The sequence below is a fragment of the Thermobia domestica genome, chromosome 3, assembly GCF_964235325.1.
Source record: "Thermobia domestica chromosome 3, izTheDome1.hap1.1, whole genome shotgun sequence".
Classification (NCBI taxonomy): Eukaryota; Metazoa; Arthropoda; class Insecta; order Zygentoma; family Lepismatidae; genus Thermobia; species Thermobia domestica.
In genome coordinates, this window is record NC_137456.1 from 144,075,597 (window position 1) to 144,097,746 (window position 22,150).

The 22,150-nt window shown below is 38.3% G+C and overlaps 1 protein-coding gene across 1 annotated transcript in view; it reads left to right on the top strand.

Annotated features, from left to right (window-relative positions):
* The window catches only part of LOC145681523 (hemolymph lipopolysaccharide-binding protein-like), a 46,424-nt gene that overhangs the window by 14,360 nt on the left and 9,914 nt on the right, over positions 1-22,150 (top strand). The window contains exon 3 of the mRNA XM_081753168.1: positions 6,512-6,775. Coding sequence (XP_081609294.1) covers positions 6,512-6,775 — 264 coding nt within the window. The remainder of the gene's footprint in view (positions 1-6,511; positions 6,776-22,150) is intronic.

The window sequence follows — 22,150 nt, forward strand, 5'->3', positions numbered from 1 at the left end:
GTGGTAATCCACTTTTGGAGGCTTGTATACAATGTTCTTTCGCAGATCAAAATATAGTTCGGGATGTCAAATATTCTACCCATTCGGATCTCCGGGAGGAGGATGTCTTGGGAAGGACTATTGCCGAGAGAGGACAATGCGGCAAAGATAGCTAGAAAAGGGAAGACCAACAAGAGCAAAAGATATGGACATCGAACATTTGTACTATGTTATACGCAGGGAAATTAGAAAATCTTAAAGAAGAAATTATACAAAATAATCTAGACTTAGTAGGAGTTCGTGAAGGTAGATGAAAACGTAATTGGGAGTTAAGAAGCAAATGATATAATATGTTTTGCACAAGTAATAAAAAAGGCGGTTGTAACGGTGTGATAATAATTCTTGGTAAGCGCTTTAGAAGGGAAGGTAATGAAAGAAGAATTCGTTCATGATAGAGTTATGACTTTAAGATGTTAAGGAAAATGATGAATCTAGTGATGATATACATATACGCACCGATCACTTTACATACATCCGAAGAAGTAGAGGAAAATCATAAAAATGGAAAAAAATATAGGCAGGGGTACGTTATTGTAATGGGAGATTCCCATGCGGTCTGGTCAAGAGAAAGGGAAGAGAGTCTGGTCAATTTCTGTAGACAGAATTCACTAGTAATTGGGAACACTTGGTTCAATCAGTACAATAGAAGAAGATATATATGGATGTCCTTAATAGATGGCAGAAAATATCAAATAGAATGTGTTACAATTTGAGACGGATATAGAAAAAACTTGAATTCTTGGGGTCGACATTTTCTCCTCCCACAATCTTGTGCTGGTCGAAGTGGATATTAAACAGAAAAATGTAGGCAGAAGAAAAGTAGACAAAATCAGCCTGCAGAAGAAGTAGTAGGTTACCACGAACACAAAACGGCTAAGGAACCATGGTATACAAAACAGATGTTGCTGCAAATGAGGGAAGGCGTGGAAACCGGTTAATACAAAAGAGGGCAGAAATATGTATAGGAAGTTAAACAAGTTACGAAGGGAAACAGGCAAGATAAGGGAAGAGTTTTGAGAAAAGAAAATACAGGGACATCAGAAAGAGTTGGGAAATATGAGGAAACGTACAAGAAGATGGAACAAGGGGGTCTATGGAAGAGTCTATGGAACAAGGGAGTATTACGATTGCAGTAGAAAATAAGAAATGGAATCTTTCAGTTTAAGTACAAAATAAGAATGATTAGCTAGTCAGCGATAAAAGTGAAGCCTTAGAACATTGGAAGAATATGTTGAAGACTTGAGTATGAGAGTAAGAATAGATCGTGTGGCCTAGATGTTGAATTAGAAAATGAAGTACACGAGGTTGATAAAGGGTTTAGTGTTTTTTTCAGATGAGTTTGAAAGGCTATATAGAAGATTAGGAATGAATTGGCAACAGGGATACGAATTCACTAAAAGAATATGAGAGACACGGGCAAAAATATGTTTTTTATTCTGCAATAATTATATGAAACAGAAGTGTGGGCAAAAGATTTCATGAAGGCTGTCATGATATCAATGGCTAAGATATCGAACCCAGAAAGATGTAAGGATTATAAAACTATTTGTCTCATATCACATGCAGCAAAAATTATGTTTTAATACTGAACAGAAGATTGTACGGAAGAACGAATGAAAGAAATTTAGAAGGAACAGCTTGGAACCAGGAGAGATAAAGGCACAAGAAATGCGATCGGATTATTAAGGGTTTATAGAAAAAGGGAAAAAATTGTATGTTCTATTTATTGATCTACAAAAGCCTTTTGAGAGAGCGAATTGGAGAGTTTTTGTAGTTTTAAAGAAGGTTGAATTGAAATGGAAAGATCGACGACTCATAAGAAATTTATATACGAACCAATAAAGGTGAGAAAATGACAGAGGAGAATGTATTTGAAAGAAAGCTCGACAATGCTGTCTCTCATTAATCCAATGTTCTCGGGATTGCTGCCAGAGTGAGTGTTGCTGTGCTGAGCTTTCGTTACCATACAGCGGCAACATCTTCAGAGCTATGTGTTGGAGTGTGCTGGTCGTACAACTTATATTGTGGTCTTTAGGAATTGCTGTGTTTCTATTGGTTGGTTTTGTTGGCCAATGGCGTGCTCTGATTTTGCTGGTGGAAACTGCTCTCTGATTGGCTGATGGTTCTTTTCGTACTGAGAAGCTGGATCCAGATGTCAGGTAGATGATAACCTTCGTCTCTGTTGAGGGATGGCTTGTATGAACGGATGAATAGAGATTCATGTATTTTCCTGTCCCAGAACTGTTTGCTTTTCTTTAGTACTTCAATTTGGTCCCACATGGCTGTATGATTGTATTGTATGCAGTGTTCGGCTATTGCAGATTTTTCAGGTTGTTTAAGTCTGGTGTGTCGCTGGTGTTCTTTCATTCTGTCTTCAATGTTTCTTCCCGTTTCACCTATGTAAGTGGCGTTACATTCATAGGTGATCCTATAGATGCCTGGTGTCTTTAATCCCAATGGGTCTTTTGCAGTTGGTAGTAAACTCCTGATCTTCGGTGGAGGGCAGTGTACAGTCTTGATGTTGAATTTCTTCAATAGTCTTGCTAGTTGGTTGGAGGTTTTTCCCATATATGGAATAACTGCAATATTTTCCTTGTCTGCCGTGTTGTCCTCTTTAGTGGTGCAATTTCTGCTACTGTATTTTCTCATGGCTGTCTTGATCTGTTTCGACGAATATCCGTTGAATTTGAATACCGTTTCCACGTGAGACAGTTCTGTGCTTATATTATCTGGATATGGAAATGCTGTGTTCAATTCCTAAAGACCACAATATAAGTTGTACGACCAGCACACTCCAACACATAGCTCTGAAGATGTTGCCGCTGTATGGTAACGAAAGCTCAGCACAGCAACACTCACTCTGGCAGCAATCCCGAGAACTTTGGATTAATAGTAGACGCCAGCAAAGCTTCAAGATCATATTGACAAACCTTTACGGGGAGGATATTTACAGGAAGATAAACAGACTCCAGACACTCCGCAGAACAAAAGGGAAGTTGTTATCTCGATTGGCCTTTCTACTACGATGCAGAGACCAAAGTATCATTCCAGATTTCGCCAAGGTAACCAGTCACATCAAGTCACAGAAGGCACAACGGGTCCTTATCAGGGCCAGTCACGCTCTAGTCAGGGAACAAATACAGGAACTTCACAGAAGACTAGACCAGCACGACAGGGAATTGAAGCATCTACTTCTGTATCTACCAACAGTGCTCCACTCCTGGGACTGGGAATGGGTAGATTCCATCACGTATGCTTATGGTAGCAGGCAGCATGAATTACACACAGTTCATCTTAAGAAGAAATTCGAAAAGCTTAACCGAAGACAAAACCCTGAACCATCTCATCCGAGAAGAGGAAAAGCAGTGGTGAATCTCTCCAGCAAAAGACTAAGTGAAGCAGCTACAAGTCTTCTATGCAAAGGCCTGAAATTCGCTCCAACGCCAAAACACATTCCCATCATGGAAACTGTAAGCGCTATTGAACAAGCAATAAAACACTTAGACCAAGAAGCAGCAGACCACATACGCACACAAGCCGTTACGGTCCTTATGAGGGCCAAGCAGCAGAAGCCAAAATACAACCTATCTAGTGAAGAAAGGAAAGCCCTCATTGACCTAGGAGCAGATGACTGCATCATAATATTACCAGCAGACAAGGGGAATGCGACCGTCATTCTCAACAGGGAAGACTATCACTCCAAATTGACACGCCTACTGGAAGATCCAGCATATAGGAAAATTGACAGAGATCTAACCAAGGCCATCGAAAAGAAAACGTACAGATTAATACAAAGTTCCAGTCTGAATGAAGAAGAAAAGAAGAGGCTTAAACCTTCCGGTTCAATACCACCAAAGATTTATGGCCTTCCGAAGATACACAAGAAAGAAGTTCCATTACGACCCATAGTCAACACCATAAGAGGCCCCACGTGCAACCTGGCCAAGAAACTAACTGGACTGCTAAAGCCAATAACAGGAGAGTGTACACACCACATCAGAAACTCCAGCCATTTCGTACAACTACTACACACCATCAAGACAAACGCCGATGACATACTCGTCAGCTTTGATGTGGTTTCTCTCTTTACGAGGGTACCACTAGAAGATTCTATTAAACTCCTGGAATCGCACTTCAGCAAGGATATAGTACATCTCTTCAGACACACCCTAACGTCTACCTACTTCAGTTACCAAGATAATTTCTTTGAACAAAGCGATGGTGTGGCAATGGGCTCTCCTCTCTCTCCAGTAATGGCGAACTTCTATATGGAGTATTTTGAACACAAGGCGCTAGAAACAGCAACATATAAACCTAAAGTATTCTATAGATATGTAGACGACACATTCGTCATATGGCCCCATGGCAGACAGAAACTCGACGAATTCCTGAAGCATCAGAATTCTATACACCGCAACATCCAGTTCACTATGGAAACAGAAACAGAAGGAAGACTCCCGTTCCTGGACGTACTCGTATACAAGAAACCAAATGGAAGTCTAGGCCATTCAATCTACAGGAAACCCACGCACACTGATCTCTACCTCGATGCGACCAGTTTTCATCATCCTGCACAGAAGATGGGAGTGTTAAATACTCTAATACACAGAGCATACCAAATAGCAGATCCAGATAATATAAGCACAGAACTGTCTCACCTGGAAACGGTATTCAAATTCAACGGATATTCGTCGAAACAGATCAAGACAGCCATGAGAAAATACAGTAGCAGAAATTGCACCACTAAAGAGGACAACATGGCAGACAAGGAAAATATTGCAGCTATTCCATATATGGGAAAAACCTCCAACCAACTAGCAAGACTATTGAAGAAATTCAACATCAAGACTGTACACTGCCCTCCACCGAAGATCAGGAGTTTACTACCAACTGCAAAAGACCCATTGGGATTAAAGACACCAGGCATCTATAGGATCACCTGTGAATGTAACGCCACTTACATAGGTGAAACGGGAAGAAACATTGAAGACAGAATGAAAGAACACCAGCGACACACCAGACTTAAACAACCTGAAAAATCTGCAATAGCCGAACACTGTATACAATACAATCATACAGCCATGTGGGACCAAATTGAAGTACTAAAGAAAAGCAAACAGTTCTGGGACAGGAAAATACATGAATCTTTATTCATCCGTTCATACTAGCCATCCCTCAACAGAGACGAAGGTTATCATCTACCTGACATCTGGATCCAGCTTCTCAGTACGAAAAGAACCATCAGCCAATCAGAGAGCAGTTTCCACCAGCAAAATCAGAGCACGCCATTGGCCAACAAAACCAACCAATAGAAACACAGCAATTCCTAAAGACCACAATATAAGTTGTACGACCAGCCCACTCCAACACATAGCTCTGAAGATGTTGCCGCTGTATTGTAACGAAAGCTCAGCACAGCAACACTCACTCTGGCAGCAATCCCGAGAACATTGGATTAATAGTAGACGCCAGCAAAGCTTCAAGATCATAATGCTGTCTCTCGCTAACATTATTTAATATCTATATAGAAAAGATAATGAAAAAGGGCCTACATAATAAATGCGGCACACAGTGGAGTATTTGGAGCAAAAACTTGGCCAAAAGTCCAAAATTTAAAATGTGCTTCACAATTATAAAAGATGTATTTTATAATAGTTGACTAATTGGGGCGGCGATCGATGTCTATTCTAGGAGTATGAATCATATCCTGACCTCTAGCCTCGGTTGAAAAACAGGTTTCTTTGTGAGTGAACATTCTTTTATTAACTCATGTTGCCGTTTTCTTATTACTTATAATGAATATATATCTTTTTTGTGGCTTCACGAATTGATGGATTCCAACTGGGCATTTTTACGAGTTAAAGAAAGAGAAGATCTTGGTTTTAAATTACGTATTAATTTAAAATTTTTAATCATAACTTAATAAAAAACAACAAGAGCGTAAACATGATTATTTTGAAAACATTTTAATTCTAATTTTGACATTGTGTTAGGGTTTGTCTGACCATTTTTATAATATTATGATCGTAATGGTTACAGTGTTGACGGCCAATTTCTAAGAAAAATTATTCATCATATAAGTGGTAGGTGCCATTTTTAAATATAGTATTTTATAAATAAAATACTAATTTTTATGTTCTTGATAATTTTACATTTTACATTGTTTTGATTTGAAAGGAAGTTTACCTGTATTACTGAAGATCTTATCTGTATAAATCATGTTCACATACATAAAAATTTCGTCGTTTCCTTTTTGGATTACAACGTATATAATACCAACTTTTTCATTTAATAAATTTATCAATATTTCCTTAAGAATAAAAAAAATTATTCTCTTAAAACGTTTTTTCTAACACTGTTCCGAACTGACGCACCTACCGCTTGTAACTGCAATAACGAAAGGCTATATAGATTAATGTCACATATAATAATGATAATGATAATAATAATAATAAGTTCATTATAATTACAGTGCATATTCGTTCTCCTGGAGTGTATGCTCTACCAAGAGGCATTGGAAGATACAAACTATTCACGGAAAGACAAAGTTTTGACGATGCACTAATAACATGTGCAAATGAGGGCGCGTGGCTTGTAATTATTGAAACGTATGCTGAAGCATCTATTCTCAATTACATGTTTTTCGAACATCTAAATGCGACTGGTACCAAGTCCCATGGATATTATATTGGCTGCGATGATCGTCAAGAGGAGGGATTTTATGTTAGTATAAAAAGTAAGTTTTCTTCATATTAATATTATTCAGTATATACGTGTAACTCCAAAGTATTCGAACATCAGTCATCCGGATCGCCAAATGTGCAGATCTATATTAAAAAAATAAAATGAAGTACATTTTCAAAAGAAAGAAAAAAAAAACGATAGTCGGAATTTCCTCCTGCTTTCATTCTTAACGGTGTGGGTAATTGTCCCAATTATTATCTTTATTTCTACATATTTAGATTGTGTCCAGAAGTAATTTAGTCAGAGTAATAGAAATTATACTCAAATAATAATGATAGAACATAGAGAACATGCTAATATTGTTATTTATATAAAGTTTATGAAAGTTCAATACTATTCTTTGACTCCGATATGTTAAGTAAGAGACAGAATAAAGAGTGCTTGAAAGTAGAAAGTTGAAAATGAAGAGTAATGGTCAAAACACTTAAGACTAATTCACGGTAGTTGCTGGAAAATACAGTATTCATCTGAATGAAAAATACCTCAGTATAGCGTCACTAACGCCCATTTCACTTGTAGCCATGGAGAAAATTCTTGTTCAAGTGCGTTAATATGGCCATACATGGTTATCCGTAAATATACGTAAGATAGTTGCGTCATTCGCGACCAGGAGAATATAAAGTTTTGTTTTCACACTTAAAAGCACACTATGAGCACTGTACAAGAGTACAATTTATTAGAATGTAAAATTAATTCTGTAGTGAGCAGTTTAGTTGAGATTTTCCTTGGATTGTTTACATTTGAGCAGTAAACCACTGTGTATTGTATATTATGTACAGCCGAAAAAGAGCATTTTTTTAAAGTTCGGTATTTTAACATTCCTCTTAAAGTTATCTTTTACTTTCTTATTAGAGAAAAAGTGCATTCAACTCAAGTGGATTCATAATGAAACGAACAGGCGTAAAAGAGGATCTGAAAAGGTAGGACGACACATGACGTATCGCCATCCCTCGTGCCTATCTTTGTCCATTGTAATTTTTTAAGAAGTGGAGGGACGCCATAGATATTTTTTTTAAGTGGATGGATGGCGTCCTCTTGCGTTACCCCTCACTTTTACCCCTGGAAACGAATAGAGTTGAATTGAACCTAACAGTTCCAAGCGGCAGCAAATAATTCGTCTTTTTATGTATTTTTGCACATAACCTTCTATGGCCACATCTGACGCATTCAGCAGGAATTTTCTTCATGGATGCAAATGACGTGGCTTCAAATGACTCTAAACATTTCAACTTGAGAGGTTATGCTCAATGTATGGGTTGAGATTTCTGTTTCAGCATCATTCGCTGTAACGACAATAAAAAATAATCTTGCTTAAACGCAAGAGAATTAAAAAAAGAAAAAAAAAGAGTTCAAATAAAAATTGAGCAACTTCCTTGAAGCCTAGCATCAGGATAAGGCTTAGTTTTACTTGAGATGGAGTTAAATACGACTCCATAGAGCAAGGATGTCATAAATAGAGGATCTGTCCATATGTATCGTCATCCTATTAAATCGATGAAGCCAAAAAACAACCGAGCATCGGCATATCTGATTGGCTAATCTCGTTTCCGCCATCGTCTGATTGGCAACTTTCGTTTCAGCCATGATTGTTGGCTCAAAACATTGCGATCCTATTGGGCGGAGTGGGCAGAGTAGGGGTGGCGAAACTGTTACGTATGGCTTCAGGAGTTTGTTGTAAGGGCAGATCCTCTATTTTATAAGATCCTTGCCATAGAGGGAGAAGGGGATGTTTAAATACACTTTACATCGTTCATCAGACCTCCGAAACGTCGAGGCGTACAGATAGGAACTTGACATTTGTATAAATGTCCTTGAACCCTAGGCTGAGGATGAAACGGAGTTTCACGAAATGTAACTCTAATATGAAGCGGGAGAGGATTTCCACCTCTTTCGTGTTTGACCATATTTCTGAAATCGTTTGCATAAAAACTTGAAATTCTCAATTATAAATGTACTCCTACAATTCTTGATTACATATTAGATGGAACTTTGCAAAATTAAACATCTAAGAGGGTGAAAACCTTTTCTCGCTCTACGGAAGGGAAATTTCGAAGAAGTGTTCATTTTATTCTATAAGCAAGGCCAAGTTTTAGTAATTCTAAGTCAAAGGATAGGTGTAAGGATTAACTAATTTTCAGCTATTTTTTTACCAATTCCTATTAAAACCCCGAACACACACCATGAATATTGAATATTTATTGTATAAATTTATCCAATCAGAAAGGCTCGCTACTGTAATAACTCTGTATGTATTTACCCTAGCACTTTACTGCCAAACTCAGTCTTCAAATTAAGGGAAATGAACTGTTTTCTCTACTTCTGACGTCATTTTCTGCGATTGGTAAATGGATTTAAAATTTTCAATGTGAATTCTTAATCAGAAATTATAAACATCTACTTTATATATTCCTCCTTGAATTTCAGTGGAATAAGAACTCCCTTTTCTACTTCTGAACTTATTTTTATATAATTTGCTACACTTTTACTCATGACTCCTAGTTCATTAGAATTTTACCGAACAGTAGTGTTCTAGTTGAACTTACCCTCATGCTGTTGAGCTCCTTTGCGCTTAAACTAAAATCCTTCCAGGGCTAAACATTCTACCACTTAGCCACCATGCCCACTTTCCCCACAGCCTTGGTTCAACGGTACTTGAAGAAACTACAGGGTTCCAATGGGCCTTGCTCGAACTCGTACCTTGTGCTTCTACTAACATCAAATGAAGAATGCGTCTTACGTAAGCAGAACACTTTACCACTTAACTCTCATGGTCCCATTTTCTAAAAGACAACAGTGTTCTATGAAGACTCCTCTGGTCGAGCTCCATCGTGCTTAAAACTAATACCAAATCAAGTATCTATTGTACCAAACTCGAACGCTCCAAAACTTCGGCACTTTCCCAGCACTTATTGTGAATTTTTTTTCGCAAAATAAATCCAATAACATTGCAAAAGACAATAATGTTTCAGTTGGCCTTGATAGAAACTCAATGAACTCCTTCTAGTATAGGCAAATTAGGGTTAGAGACGGAAAAAGTATTAGAAAGCAAATTTTCATTTTAACATATTCCATGGACTCCCCTGAAACTCCACAGAAAAATAAAAAAAGTCCCACTTGGGCAACCGCCTGAAATGACGTCATCAATATGGCGGAAAACGCAACTACGACTACTTATGCTTATGCGGTAATATCTAACTACAAAACTGAGGTACAAACTTCGTTCTAGTGCCAAATTGAAGATAAAGCATTGTATAAGTGATTTCAGCTAATATTGTTCTTAAGTGTTCCCGCCATTTGTAAATATGACGATTATTATCTTAAAAATTAATTTTCTCCGTTTCATTTTATTTGTTTTAAAGTACATTACTATGAAACTATCAGATATATGGAAAAATACAGTTCGCGTAGATTTTAAAATTTGTCAACACGATTAAATTACTTTGAATCAGACACGTCACTTATATCGCTTTTACCTTTTATTATTATTCTTTTCACAACTCCATTAATAATAATAATTTTTTCTTCGGTCGTCATAACAACCTTTAAACAACTATTTGCTGTTACGGTAACTAATAGTACAGTTTATACATTTAAAACCAACATAGATTTTCAGCTACTACGATTAAATCTTATTTCTATATATTTAGAATCAACAACATATTATGTCTTTTCTTCCTTTTCTTCTACTCAACAGATTGTGTACTTTTACGCACCGTTGCCCAAAATAAAATTACGAAACTGGAAGTAATTTATCGCATAGATATACAATATCGTTGTATATATGGCTCCCGAGGATGACTTCTTGACTCCGTTATGATTTAAGAAAGAATCCTGGACCGTTACATAATTTTACCTATATGGTTACATTACTTTTCGAATAGGCCTCGTATATATATATATATATATATATATATATATATATATATATATATATATATATATATATATATATATATATATATATATAAAAATTACAATATACATATATTAATTTCATTTTATCTCATTCTTATATTCATTTAACAATTAATTTTATTTAATTGTATAAAGTTATTGACGAAGAGGACTAATTAAAAAGAAACGATCAAATTGTTGATTTAGTCGAGTCAAAATACGGTTTGACCTGGGCAAAATTGCAACCTTTAGTTTTGCACCTGTATTTTGTTTAGGTACCTCACCTGATGAAAATATCCAAAATCCGACAAAATCGGACTACGAGAACATCCCCAAAAACGGTTTCAAAATGGCGGACCATAGTTTTTCGAAAAAATCGTAGACCTTTACATTGGAGGCTCTGGTAGCCCTCTTAATTGACACAGAGACATGGATGATACGTCGTTGGAACGATCATAGACCACAAATTGCAACGAAGTGACTTTTGTTTCCATCATGCCAAACTCGTAGAAGAAGAAGAAGAAGAAGAAAGTCGATTTTTGTTTTTTAATTAATATTTCTTGGAACCTGGCAATACTGTACGTCCTCATACTCCGGCAGAAAAATTCCTACGCGTAGACCAGACATTGGTAACAATAATATTAACAATTGAAGGACGTAGTTTCAACAGTAAGGGAGATAAAAATTCGGAACCGCGGACAAAGGAGGGTCACTGTATATTTTTTTACTGTGGTCTAACTTCTGTTTCTTAGATCTAGTATCCTCCCTAATTGTCACAGAGACATGAAGCATACCGCGTTGGAAAGCTTATGGAACCCCCTTGCCAACGACGTATCGTTTGTGCCCCCTGTTCCCAACCTGTAGAAAAAGAAGAAAAAGAAACTTTGAAAAATTGGGAAAAATCTACACTTTTACCTTTCTTGGGCTCTGGCAACCCTGATAATCGTTCTATCCATGAAAAAATCTTGTTTCTTTCTTTAAATCAAAGGTCGCTTTAATATAAGGACTATACATAAAACAAAAATATTCTTAAGCAAAAGAATGGGAAGACGAAATATTTTGGGAGGCAAATTACACATCTACATCGTCATTGCCTACGCTAACACTGTCCTCATCATATTCATTTAAACAGTTAAAACATTCAGTTTCTTGGCATACGCCACAAGCAATAGCAAATAGAAGGTCATACCATAATACAGTGTACAAGGCAATTCGTTTTATAGAAACATAACACCTATATATAAAGCAAAAATATTCTAAAGCAAAAGAATGGGAAGACGAAATATTTTGGGAGGCAAATTACACATCTACATCGTCATCGCCTACGCTAACACTGTCCTCACCATATTCATTTAAAGAGTTAAAACATTCAGTTTCTTGGCACACACCACAAGCAATAGTACATGGAAGGGCATGCTTTCTGCAAGTATAATACGTTCTTGCACACCCGATAGCACAGTTGCAATGAACAATGGTGAGCAAATTCCATACCCATCAAACACGATGGTTGATGTACCATATTTACGAACCTATACTCAGCAGATGATGCATCGATGTTGTCGTACGAACTGCCTTTACACCATGGAAGTCTATGTAACAGAGATCTTTCGTCTAAGACATACAGAATATTGTCTGGCTCCGTTTCCTCAAACTGTGCGATCTGCTGCTTGCTGAACTCTAGTATCGCATGGGCCAGTGGGGCTTTGTCTGCCTTATGCATCATGCTGGGTGACTCAAATAAAGCTGATGGGTAGGCACATAATTCATGCGCTAAGTTCTCCTCTAAAGATGTGCTACCAGCATTAGCGACAACTAACTGTCTTTGAAACAAAAGATTCGAATCAACGGAGATATCGCTGCTGATTTTAACACTACTCGGGGATGCTAGAGTTTTGACTTTATCTGCACGTTTCCACTTCACAGTGAACAGGTCTTTGCCAAAATAGTTTCTTCGCAAGCTCTTCTCCAACTGAAAATAAATTATGGACGTTGACCGAGGAATCCGCTGTGACGCCAGTGGCAATGTTTCTCAACGATTTGTCTCCGTCAAATTGTGAAACGGGGTGCAGTCCTGCAAGAATGCGACGTGTGTCACTGATATCACGTGACACTCTTGACGTTTCGGCTTCTTTGTGTTGTTCGCTAGTGACATATGCTGTGTGAGTAAGAGTTTGCATCGCCAGATTGTACTCGAAGCATGCTGGCATTGAGAGCACCCACAAAGATCGTTGCATCTCCGACATTCCACTCTCATGGGTTAGACCTCCAGTGGATTTTAGCGATCTCATCAGAACCTGCTCTATGACTAGATCAGAGGACAACCCAGCCCAATAACGGTTGCTTCTTCTAATAACAACGAACCCATTTTGAAAGCTTTCGTGAACTGTTGGATTAACCGATGGCAGCGTTAACATTGTTTGCAGGTACAAGCACGTCGACTTCAAATAATTGAAGTGTCCTGCTGCAGCGGATAGGGGAATGCACTCTACTATAGCATCAAGGTGATCCTCCCAGCTTCCTGTTAGGTCTGCTGCCACAAGTTTCCTTGCTGTAGTCAACATGCGCTGGTATGCAAGCCACAACTGACTTGTCTTTGATGTGTCAATAAGTTCTGACTTTCGTTCTTCTATTTTTTCTCGGGCTTCTTGAAGAAGATGTGAAGATCTAGCTCCAGTTACAGTAATCTCACCTGACATCAGACTCTGGTAGAGAGAGTAAGTATCGTTAATAGTACTGTGTGTTCCGTTATCGGTCTGCAGAAAAACATTTTCCACAAGCAATGTACTTAATGCAAGGTCACCCATCATGTGCGCACGGAAGGCTCTTGCTACGAACTTGGCACTTAACATATGTACAACCGAATTTTCTCCATAAAGCTCATGCAAGATTTCACGTAAGCCTGAACCACCCATCAGGGAACCAATTGCTCCTAGAAGGTTCATCAGAGTATGAAATGAGCCCAACAGGAGAACCGTGTCCTTAATATTGGTGTTATGTGCTCTGTCATGCAGGATACATGAAGCTTTCCAAAACAGTGGCTGATCTAAGATGATGATTGGTGGGACTTTATATTTTCTCGCAAGATTATTCAGGTACACTAAAGTGGAACAGATGCATGACATATCAGATGGATGGAGGTCAATAATCGGTAAGCAGAGAACAGTGGATTTCCCTGAATGATGAAGAGATTGATCTGCGTGAATGGCCTGCATCATTCCTGACCAGTTTGGTGTGCGTGACGGAAAGTGCCAGGAAAGTTTCCACAAAATATCCAGGGAGCTTTTGTTCGGTGATAGTGCTGTTACCAGTTCACAGTTGACCTTTTCAAGAATAGCCCTGGCTTCAGTATATGCGTGAATGGGAACACTGGCAAGGGACTTCACATCAGCATCAGAGACGGGCTTCCGAAGAATGGTTAGACTGGTAGTAGTGGATGGAGTAATGGCCGCCAACATTTCCATACTATGGAATGTGCCTAAAACACTCAGCGTTTGGAGATTATGGTCTACATTATCCTCTGCAAAGAGGAGAGTCTGGTCTGCTGGCATTTCGATCACACGATTACCAAATGTACTTGCAGCACAGCGTTCAAGCCGCTGCACTTCCGTGTATGAAGAGCAAAATCCCAGGTGATGCAGCGTGTCAATCAGGTGTTTCGATCGACAGTGGTGGTGCAGATGCACAGCAACACCTAACTGCAGAGGAGCTAACATACCTCTTGGTCTGGCTGCTTGCATCAAACACTGGCCAATCGATGTTATTTTGGTTTCATTGTCCTTTCCGGCAAAAAGTATGGCATAGAATAGTTTAAGGCTAGGTGGAATGTACTGAAGGAATTCCTGAATGGTCAAGTCGCTGGGTGAAGGATATGTATCACTTCCAGTTTGTAGTTTGGATTTTATGTCGCTTTTGATCATTCGAGCTACGGTTTCTATTATTCTATTTTTTCCTTTTCTTCATCATACTCTCGTGGTAAATCACGATATGCCCGTAGACTGTGATTAGCAGTTTCTCAAAGTGTAATGAAGTCGTTTTTTCCACTGTCATTAGAAATTATAATTTTTTCACCGAAGTACTCCATTAGTTGACGCTTCATGTGCCATCTGTCATATGCAATGTGACCAGTCCCTACAAGAAATGTGCCCATTTTTGTAACAAGTTCTCCCACAGTTAGTTGCTTACCATCGTGCTCTTCCAAATAACTACAGATGCGCTGAAACGCTCGGATTCTCTCATCATTTGTAGGTCGGCCAGCCCGAAATTTTTTGACGCTGACTGATTGTCGGTGCAGTATTGTTGAGGAATTGCTTTACCTGTTCGAAAGTTGATACTACATGATCTGTGATAGACACAATCTCCTGCATGAAGATCAGATGAGAAGTACTCAATTCGACCTCGGACAGTTTGTGACCCGGTATCGTTTCGTTCACTGCAATACTTTAAAATGCTGTGTGGCAATGCTTGTGTTTTCACTCGCACATTTTTTGATTTCAACACGTGACGGTCATCACATAAGACAGGCGTTCCGCAAAACAGGCAGTCGCTGTTGCTGTTGAAGGACTCATCTGACGAGCGAGTAATTCATTTTTGAATCGGCGATGACGTTTTTTCTTTCTAGGGCAATCGCAATATTTTTTACCAATGTAACGTTTGCGACAAGAAACATCAACCACCATACTTGTAGCGGCGAGAATGTTACTACTGCGAGCCTTTCTGGCATTGTTCACTCCTTCACCTCCCTTTTCTTGAAGTGTGATGAGGTTATCGTCAGGATCTAGGTTTCTGCAGATGATACACAAACGTGTAAGGGTATCAGCCATGGTTCTTCAGTGCCTAGGTTCATGCAAGATTTCCCTATACCCAACGATTATCAGGGTTGCCAGAGCCCAAGAAAGGTAAAAGTACAGATTTTCCCAATTTGTTCAAGGTTTCTCCTTCTTCTTTTTCAACAGGTTGGGCACAGGGGGCACAAACGATACGTCGTTGGCAAGGGGATTCAATAAGCTTTCCAACGCGGTGTGCTTCATGTCTCTGTGACAATTAGGGAGGATACTAGATCTAAGAAACAGAAGTTAGACCACAGTAAAAAATATACAGAGTGACCCTCCTTTGTCCGCGGTTCCGAATTTTTATCTCCCTTACTGTTGAACCTAAGACCTTCATTTCTTAATATTATTGTTACCAATGTGTGGTCTACGCGTAGAAATTTTTCTGTCGAAGTATGAGGACGTACAGTGTTGCCAGGTTCCAAGAAATATTAATTAAAAAAACAAAAAATCGACTTTCTTCTTCTTCTTCTTCCACGGGTTCGACATGATGGGTACAAAAGTCACTTCGTTGCAATTTGTGGTCTATGAGCGTTCCAACGAGGTATCATCCATGTCTCTGTGTCAATTAAGAGGGCTACTAGAGCCTCCAAAGTAAAGGTCTACGATTTTTTCGAAAAACTATGGTCCGCCATTTTGAAACCGTTTTTGGGGATGTACTCGTGGTCCGATTTTTTCGGATTTTGAATGTTATTCAGTAGTAATTCCTGAATCGAAAACTGTTTAAAAAGCTTGTGTTGCAATTTTGCCCAGGTTGAGGGTAAAATTGCTCTAGATTTCCTGGACTAATTATTTAAATCCTAAAATAGATTCTTTAAATGGTAGCTCATTGAAGAATCAACTCATTATATGCTGACATATTATATAACTTATTTCTTCCATTTGGGCATAATTAACATAGCTTTAATAAACAATATTTGTATCGATGCATAAATGTAAATAGCATAAAATTCAGAAGTAGGAATTACAAAAAAAATTATAACAATAATGAAAGTGAAACAATATAATCAATATCGTAACAAGAATTAATATAAGTAAAGGAATTATTATATTAATAGTCAATCTGAAAACTCAACGTTATGTTAATCTTCGATAAAACTTCTGAACATCTAAAATGTACGATTAATTTATATTATCCGTACAGAATTCAAACAAAGTACGCATTACAAATGAAATCATTACGGCACCTAAAGTGAAATAAAACAAAAATCAATTAAATGTGTTTTCTTGGACGATTATTTTAACCGCCACATTAGCTTACGTTACATTGCCAAAGAGTTCGGTTAAGTTACATTGCACGCCACAATCTTGTATACGGTCCTGCCTATTATATACTCCAACGATATTCGCATTTCTATTTTGAGAATTCCTGCCACCTATGAATCTATTACGAAATCCATTTTGTGAAAGTAAAAATTATTATTCGCTTGGTTCCTAAATGTATTACGATTATTGTTCCTGTTTCACCTAAAATTGGATTAGGTTCTATTACCGGTATAATTGGGTTCAGTTCTATTCTCGTTGCAATAAAATCTATGATTATTTCTCGCATTAAGAACATCTTCTTGTCTGACATTGACGTTGCGAACAGGTACATAACTAACTTGATTACGATTATTATTGGCTTGATTTCGATTATTATAGCTTGTAACATAGATTGACTTTCAAAATTTTGCACTATCATAATAAGGTGATTGAAATTAACTCATTGTGCAGAAATCAACATTTGTTGCAACTTAAAAGGTAACAAGATTCGAATTGATGTTATTACTCTTGGTTAATGTTGGTATGGATTAATTAACTTCAATTCATTATATATGGATATTACAAAATCAGTGAGACTCTTATCCAATTTTGGGTTATAATGTCTATTTCGAACTAAGGCGTCTCTATTGGTCAACGTGAAATCATTTTCAAAATTGGAAAGTAAGGCATTTTTAACATCAAAATAATTACGTACGTAAATTACTTCTGATGGCTTTGAACCATACGGAACACCGTGGAAATAAAACATGAGGAAGAATTTTCAAAAATTTAGATCGGTCTACTGCAATTAAATCACATTCTTCCTCAAACTTTTCTAGGAATGTGCTGGCCGGGATGTCATCTGTCTTTCCACTAAATTTTGTTAGAGATCTAATTTCATTGAATCGAAAATGATTACCTTTATTTGTATGATTACAAAGCTTGGAATTTACGGGAATGTGTCTAAGGCGGTGAGATGAATGATTTCTTCGCCCATTTCTCTCTATACTAGCTTCAATAACATCCTGTTCTGAATATCCTTCCGATGAATTACTATCTTCCACTACTGCTCTGGACTCATATGGAATAGGTTCACTGTTGATAGCCGGAACTCGATCACTATTTGGAGTATTAAATTTCTCTTTGATCTCATTTACTTCTTCTTGCAATTCCCTGATTTGAGTAGTATGCTAATTAACTACAGTTTCCACAACTTCTACCGAACTTTGTACATCAGTAAATCGATGTAAAATCTGTTCCATCTTGTGATCTGTTTATCCTAATTTGGAATGTATTTGTTGGTTTATTTGCTTAAACTTAGCATCCACCTGTTGTGTTAGTTGATGTGTTATGGATTGAGTTATTTTGTGAGACATTTGCTCTAGCTGAGTATCCATTTTTTATTGTTTTAGAAGTGACATTTGCTCTAGCTTGGTATCCATTTTTTGTTGTATTTGCTCCAGCTTGGTATCCATTTTTTGCTGTTGCTGAGATATTTGCTGTCCAAGCTGTCTTATAAGATCAGCCACGTTCGTTGAAGAGTTCATACTTGTTAGCTCTACATCACTACGTTCTTCATTTATATTTTCATTTCCAGAAAAACTCATTTTTATGTTTCTGTAAATTCTTTTCCCACTTCTGAGTAAAGTATACACCGTGTTCAATATTATGCTTAGACTGCTGTACTATACTTCAAACTAATCTCAAGGTTCTTGTCGGTAAACCACCATCTAAAATGTAACGATTATAACTTGCTATTCTTACACGTTAGATTTAGTCCACAGTTCGCGTAGATTTTAAAATTTGTCAACACGATTAAATTACTTTGAATCAGACACGTCGCTTATATCGCTATTACCTTTTATTATTATTCTTTTCACAACTCCATTAATAATAATAATTTTCTTTTTCGGTCGTCATAGCAACCTTTAAACAACTATTTGCTGTTACGGTAACTAATAGTATATTTTATACATTTAAAACCAACATAGATTTTCAGCTACTACGATTAAATCTTATTTCTTTATATTTAGAATCAACAACATATTATGTCTGTTCTTCCTTTTCTTCTACTCAATAGATTGTGTACTTTTACGCACCGTTACTCAAAATCAAAGTACGAAAATGGAAGTAATTTATCGCATAGACATACAATATCGTTGTACACTTACAGTTTCTGGAACATTAGGATCGAGTGTTCTACTATATCCACATTTACGTGCACGCGTGGAGGGTGAGTCCGCGGCCATTGGGTCTATTTGATGGACAGGCTCCGCCAAATAAGGCATCCTGCCCAAAGTTCCTCGTTCTGACTCTTAGTTCTCGAGCACATAGTGCACTGTCAAGATCTGTCCCCCGATCTTGACACCTTGACGTGTAACTCCTATTCTCTAAGGGAGTGGGATACGTCCACTGCACGACAGAAGTTCTACGTACTGGTAAAAGAGAAATGCTAGCAAGCCAGTCCTTCCATGCTCTGCAGGCATGGTACCCGTGCATTTCAGAGCAAGTTCATCTCCCGCAAATACTCACCGTTACCAAGATTCCTGGGATTGGCTCCCATGAGCTACCGAATCCCATGGTTAGACCACAGCCCGGGAGAGTCCAACCCAATTCGGAAGCCCCAGGCAATGCCCAAGGGGGCTTGTTCATTCCCGGCCTTGCTTACCTCTAATATGCAACTGGTAACCTACTTCGCTTGTAGAGGTAACACGCACACGTCGAGATACTCCCATATCTCATCCCGGATTTCATGGTACGTGTTAAGTCACCATTTGAGTTTAGTGCCAGTTAATATTTTACTGTTAAGTTTCCTGCCTTTTACTGGGATCAGATATCTGGGATAGGCACTTTTCTCCAGTCGGCGTTCAGTCCCCTACAGGCAAGAATCTGATACTCCCCTTCTGGTAGGGTCGTCCAAGCGATACAGGACTTCCTCTAATTACGGCAGAGGTATAGTGTACATTACCAGAGCCAATGACTGATGTAGACTGTCTGTTCAACACAGGCATTGTCATTTGGAAGCCGGAATCCCCTGGTAGGCTGGTCCAAGCAATACGGGGCAACCTATCTTTTACGTGTCTAGGCAGTACGTACACGTCATAGAAAAACTACATTCTGAACCCAATGGTGCGTGTAGGCCACCATTGGAAGAGACCACCACACCCTCTATCGGTAGGGTCGTTCAAGCAATAAGGAACTTCCTCTAATTACAGTGGAGCTACACCATACATTACCAGACCCAATGACTGATGTAAACTGTCTACCTTTAAAGACAATGGCAATTTGGGAGCCTCGGCTCTTCTGGTAGGGTCGTAGACCATGCACCCAGTAAGTCAACAAAACCTGCAATGAACGATCCCACTTCTTCAGCGCCCCTAAGGTACAAGTGTGCGCTAGGGTAGTAGTTATCCCATACCGGACACCAGAGCACGTACGAAACGCTCTTTGAGGGCAGTACCTACATCAACCTCCCGGTAGGGTATTGAACCCGTCCCCCTGAACATATCAACTACTCACTCTTTCATACATGCTAGAGTATCACGTAGCCTTATCTCCCGGACCCAAGGGCACGGCTTAGTTGCCGATTTCGGACAAGAGCCGAAACCTCACCTCCGCCGTTAGGGGCGGCAGCAGAAGTTACCTATCTCACTGAGAACGTCATAAGGTTACATGTACTCTCCCGTATCCAATGGCACGAGTTAGCCGGCCATTTCGGATGGTAGACTAAGCCTCACCTCCACCGGTAGGTTATTGTCCAGCTTGTTGGAACAGTCTATGAGGAAAAGCTGCTCGGGTGCTGGACATTCGAGATAGTTACTTTATTCCAAGCACCACTCAAACCTATCTCCCCCTCAAAACATCCAGCCCACCACAAGACATCCAGGTAACAGGTGTGTAATGAGGGAGTTCCTTCCCCTTTCTCAGCACGGGTTGGGACCGACCACGGCGGAGTTTAGATGGCGAATATACAAAGTGAACCGACAACGATGGATTCCATATTGTCTTTCAACATTTATGAATATACAATCATATTTATTTACTCATCGACTTAAAATATCTCTAGAGCACACTCAACCCTATTATTATATAAAAGTGCCTGCTTAAATTTACGTAGAAAGACTTTCATCGCCATCATTTGGCTCCCATTGATGCTGTCATGTTATGCCTTTGCCCATTTGTATTTGTGGCAAGTTTTTATGGAGTTACAGACGCACAAAAGAATTCTCCAAATCCAAATTAGCTTTGCAAAGTTTATCGTCTTTAAAAGTATTTGCATATGTTTAGCGTAATCTAAGTGCTGAAGATAATACCCGGTATATTTCAAATGGCGGCAACACATAAAAACAATATTAACTGAAGTCATTTGAATCGTGTACCTTTCACTTGGCACCAGAACGAAGTTTATATATCAGTTCTGTAATGAGATATTTCGTATAAGCCTAAATGAATACATTCGCATGGCCGCCATATTAATGACGTTATTTCAGGTGATTGCTCATATGCTATCTTTGACGATTCTCTGACAAGTTTGTGGTTTAAAAAAAATGTGTTAAAAGTTTGTTTTCCAAACGTTTTCCCGGCTTTAATTGTAAAAATATTCTCACACGTTTTGCGTAATCTAAGTGCAGAAAATTCAACACCTTGCTCTACAGAAAATGGATTAGTTAGCTTAATTGTAAAGATACAGAAATAATATTGGTATCTTTAGAAAGTGACACTCCACTCTATAACGTTTACTTCGAGGTGTTGTTCCATCTGTAGTTGCATAGCAATGTACTTTAAAACAAATAAAATGAAACGGAGAAAATTAATTTTTAAGATAATAATCGCCATATTTAAAACTGGCGGGAACACTTAAGAACGATATTAGCTGAAATCACTTGTACAATGCTTTATCTTTAATTTGGCACCAGAACGAAGTTTGTACCTCATTTTGTGATGAGATATTACCGCATAAGCATAACTAATCTTAATTGCGTGGCCGTCATATTGATGACGTCATTTCAGGCGGTTGCCCAAGTGGGATTTTTTTTTTTTATTTTTCTGTGGAGTATCAGGGGAGTCCATAGAATGTGTTGAAATGAAAATTTGCTTTCTAATAATTTTTTCCCCGTTTCGAGCCATTTTTGGCTTAATTTTCCTATGCTATTCGTGCTTAAAATTATCAACAAATTATGTACTCATCCAACAAACTCCGAACTCTGCCACTGAACCACATGCTTTGATTTCCCCTGGTAGTATTCCCCTCTAGAACAAGCTAGAGTGTTTTGGTAGCGGAAATCAGGTAAAATTCAAGCCAAATATTTGACAGTTATAGAATTCGTCACTTCTTTCTTCGTTATCTGTTGGCTCACCCCAGGTCAAGTTATTAAACACATTAAAGACTTGACACAGGAAAA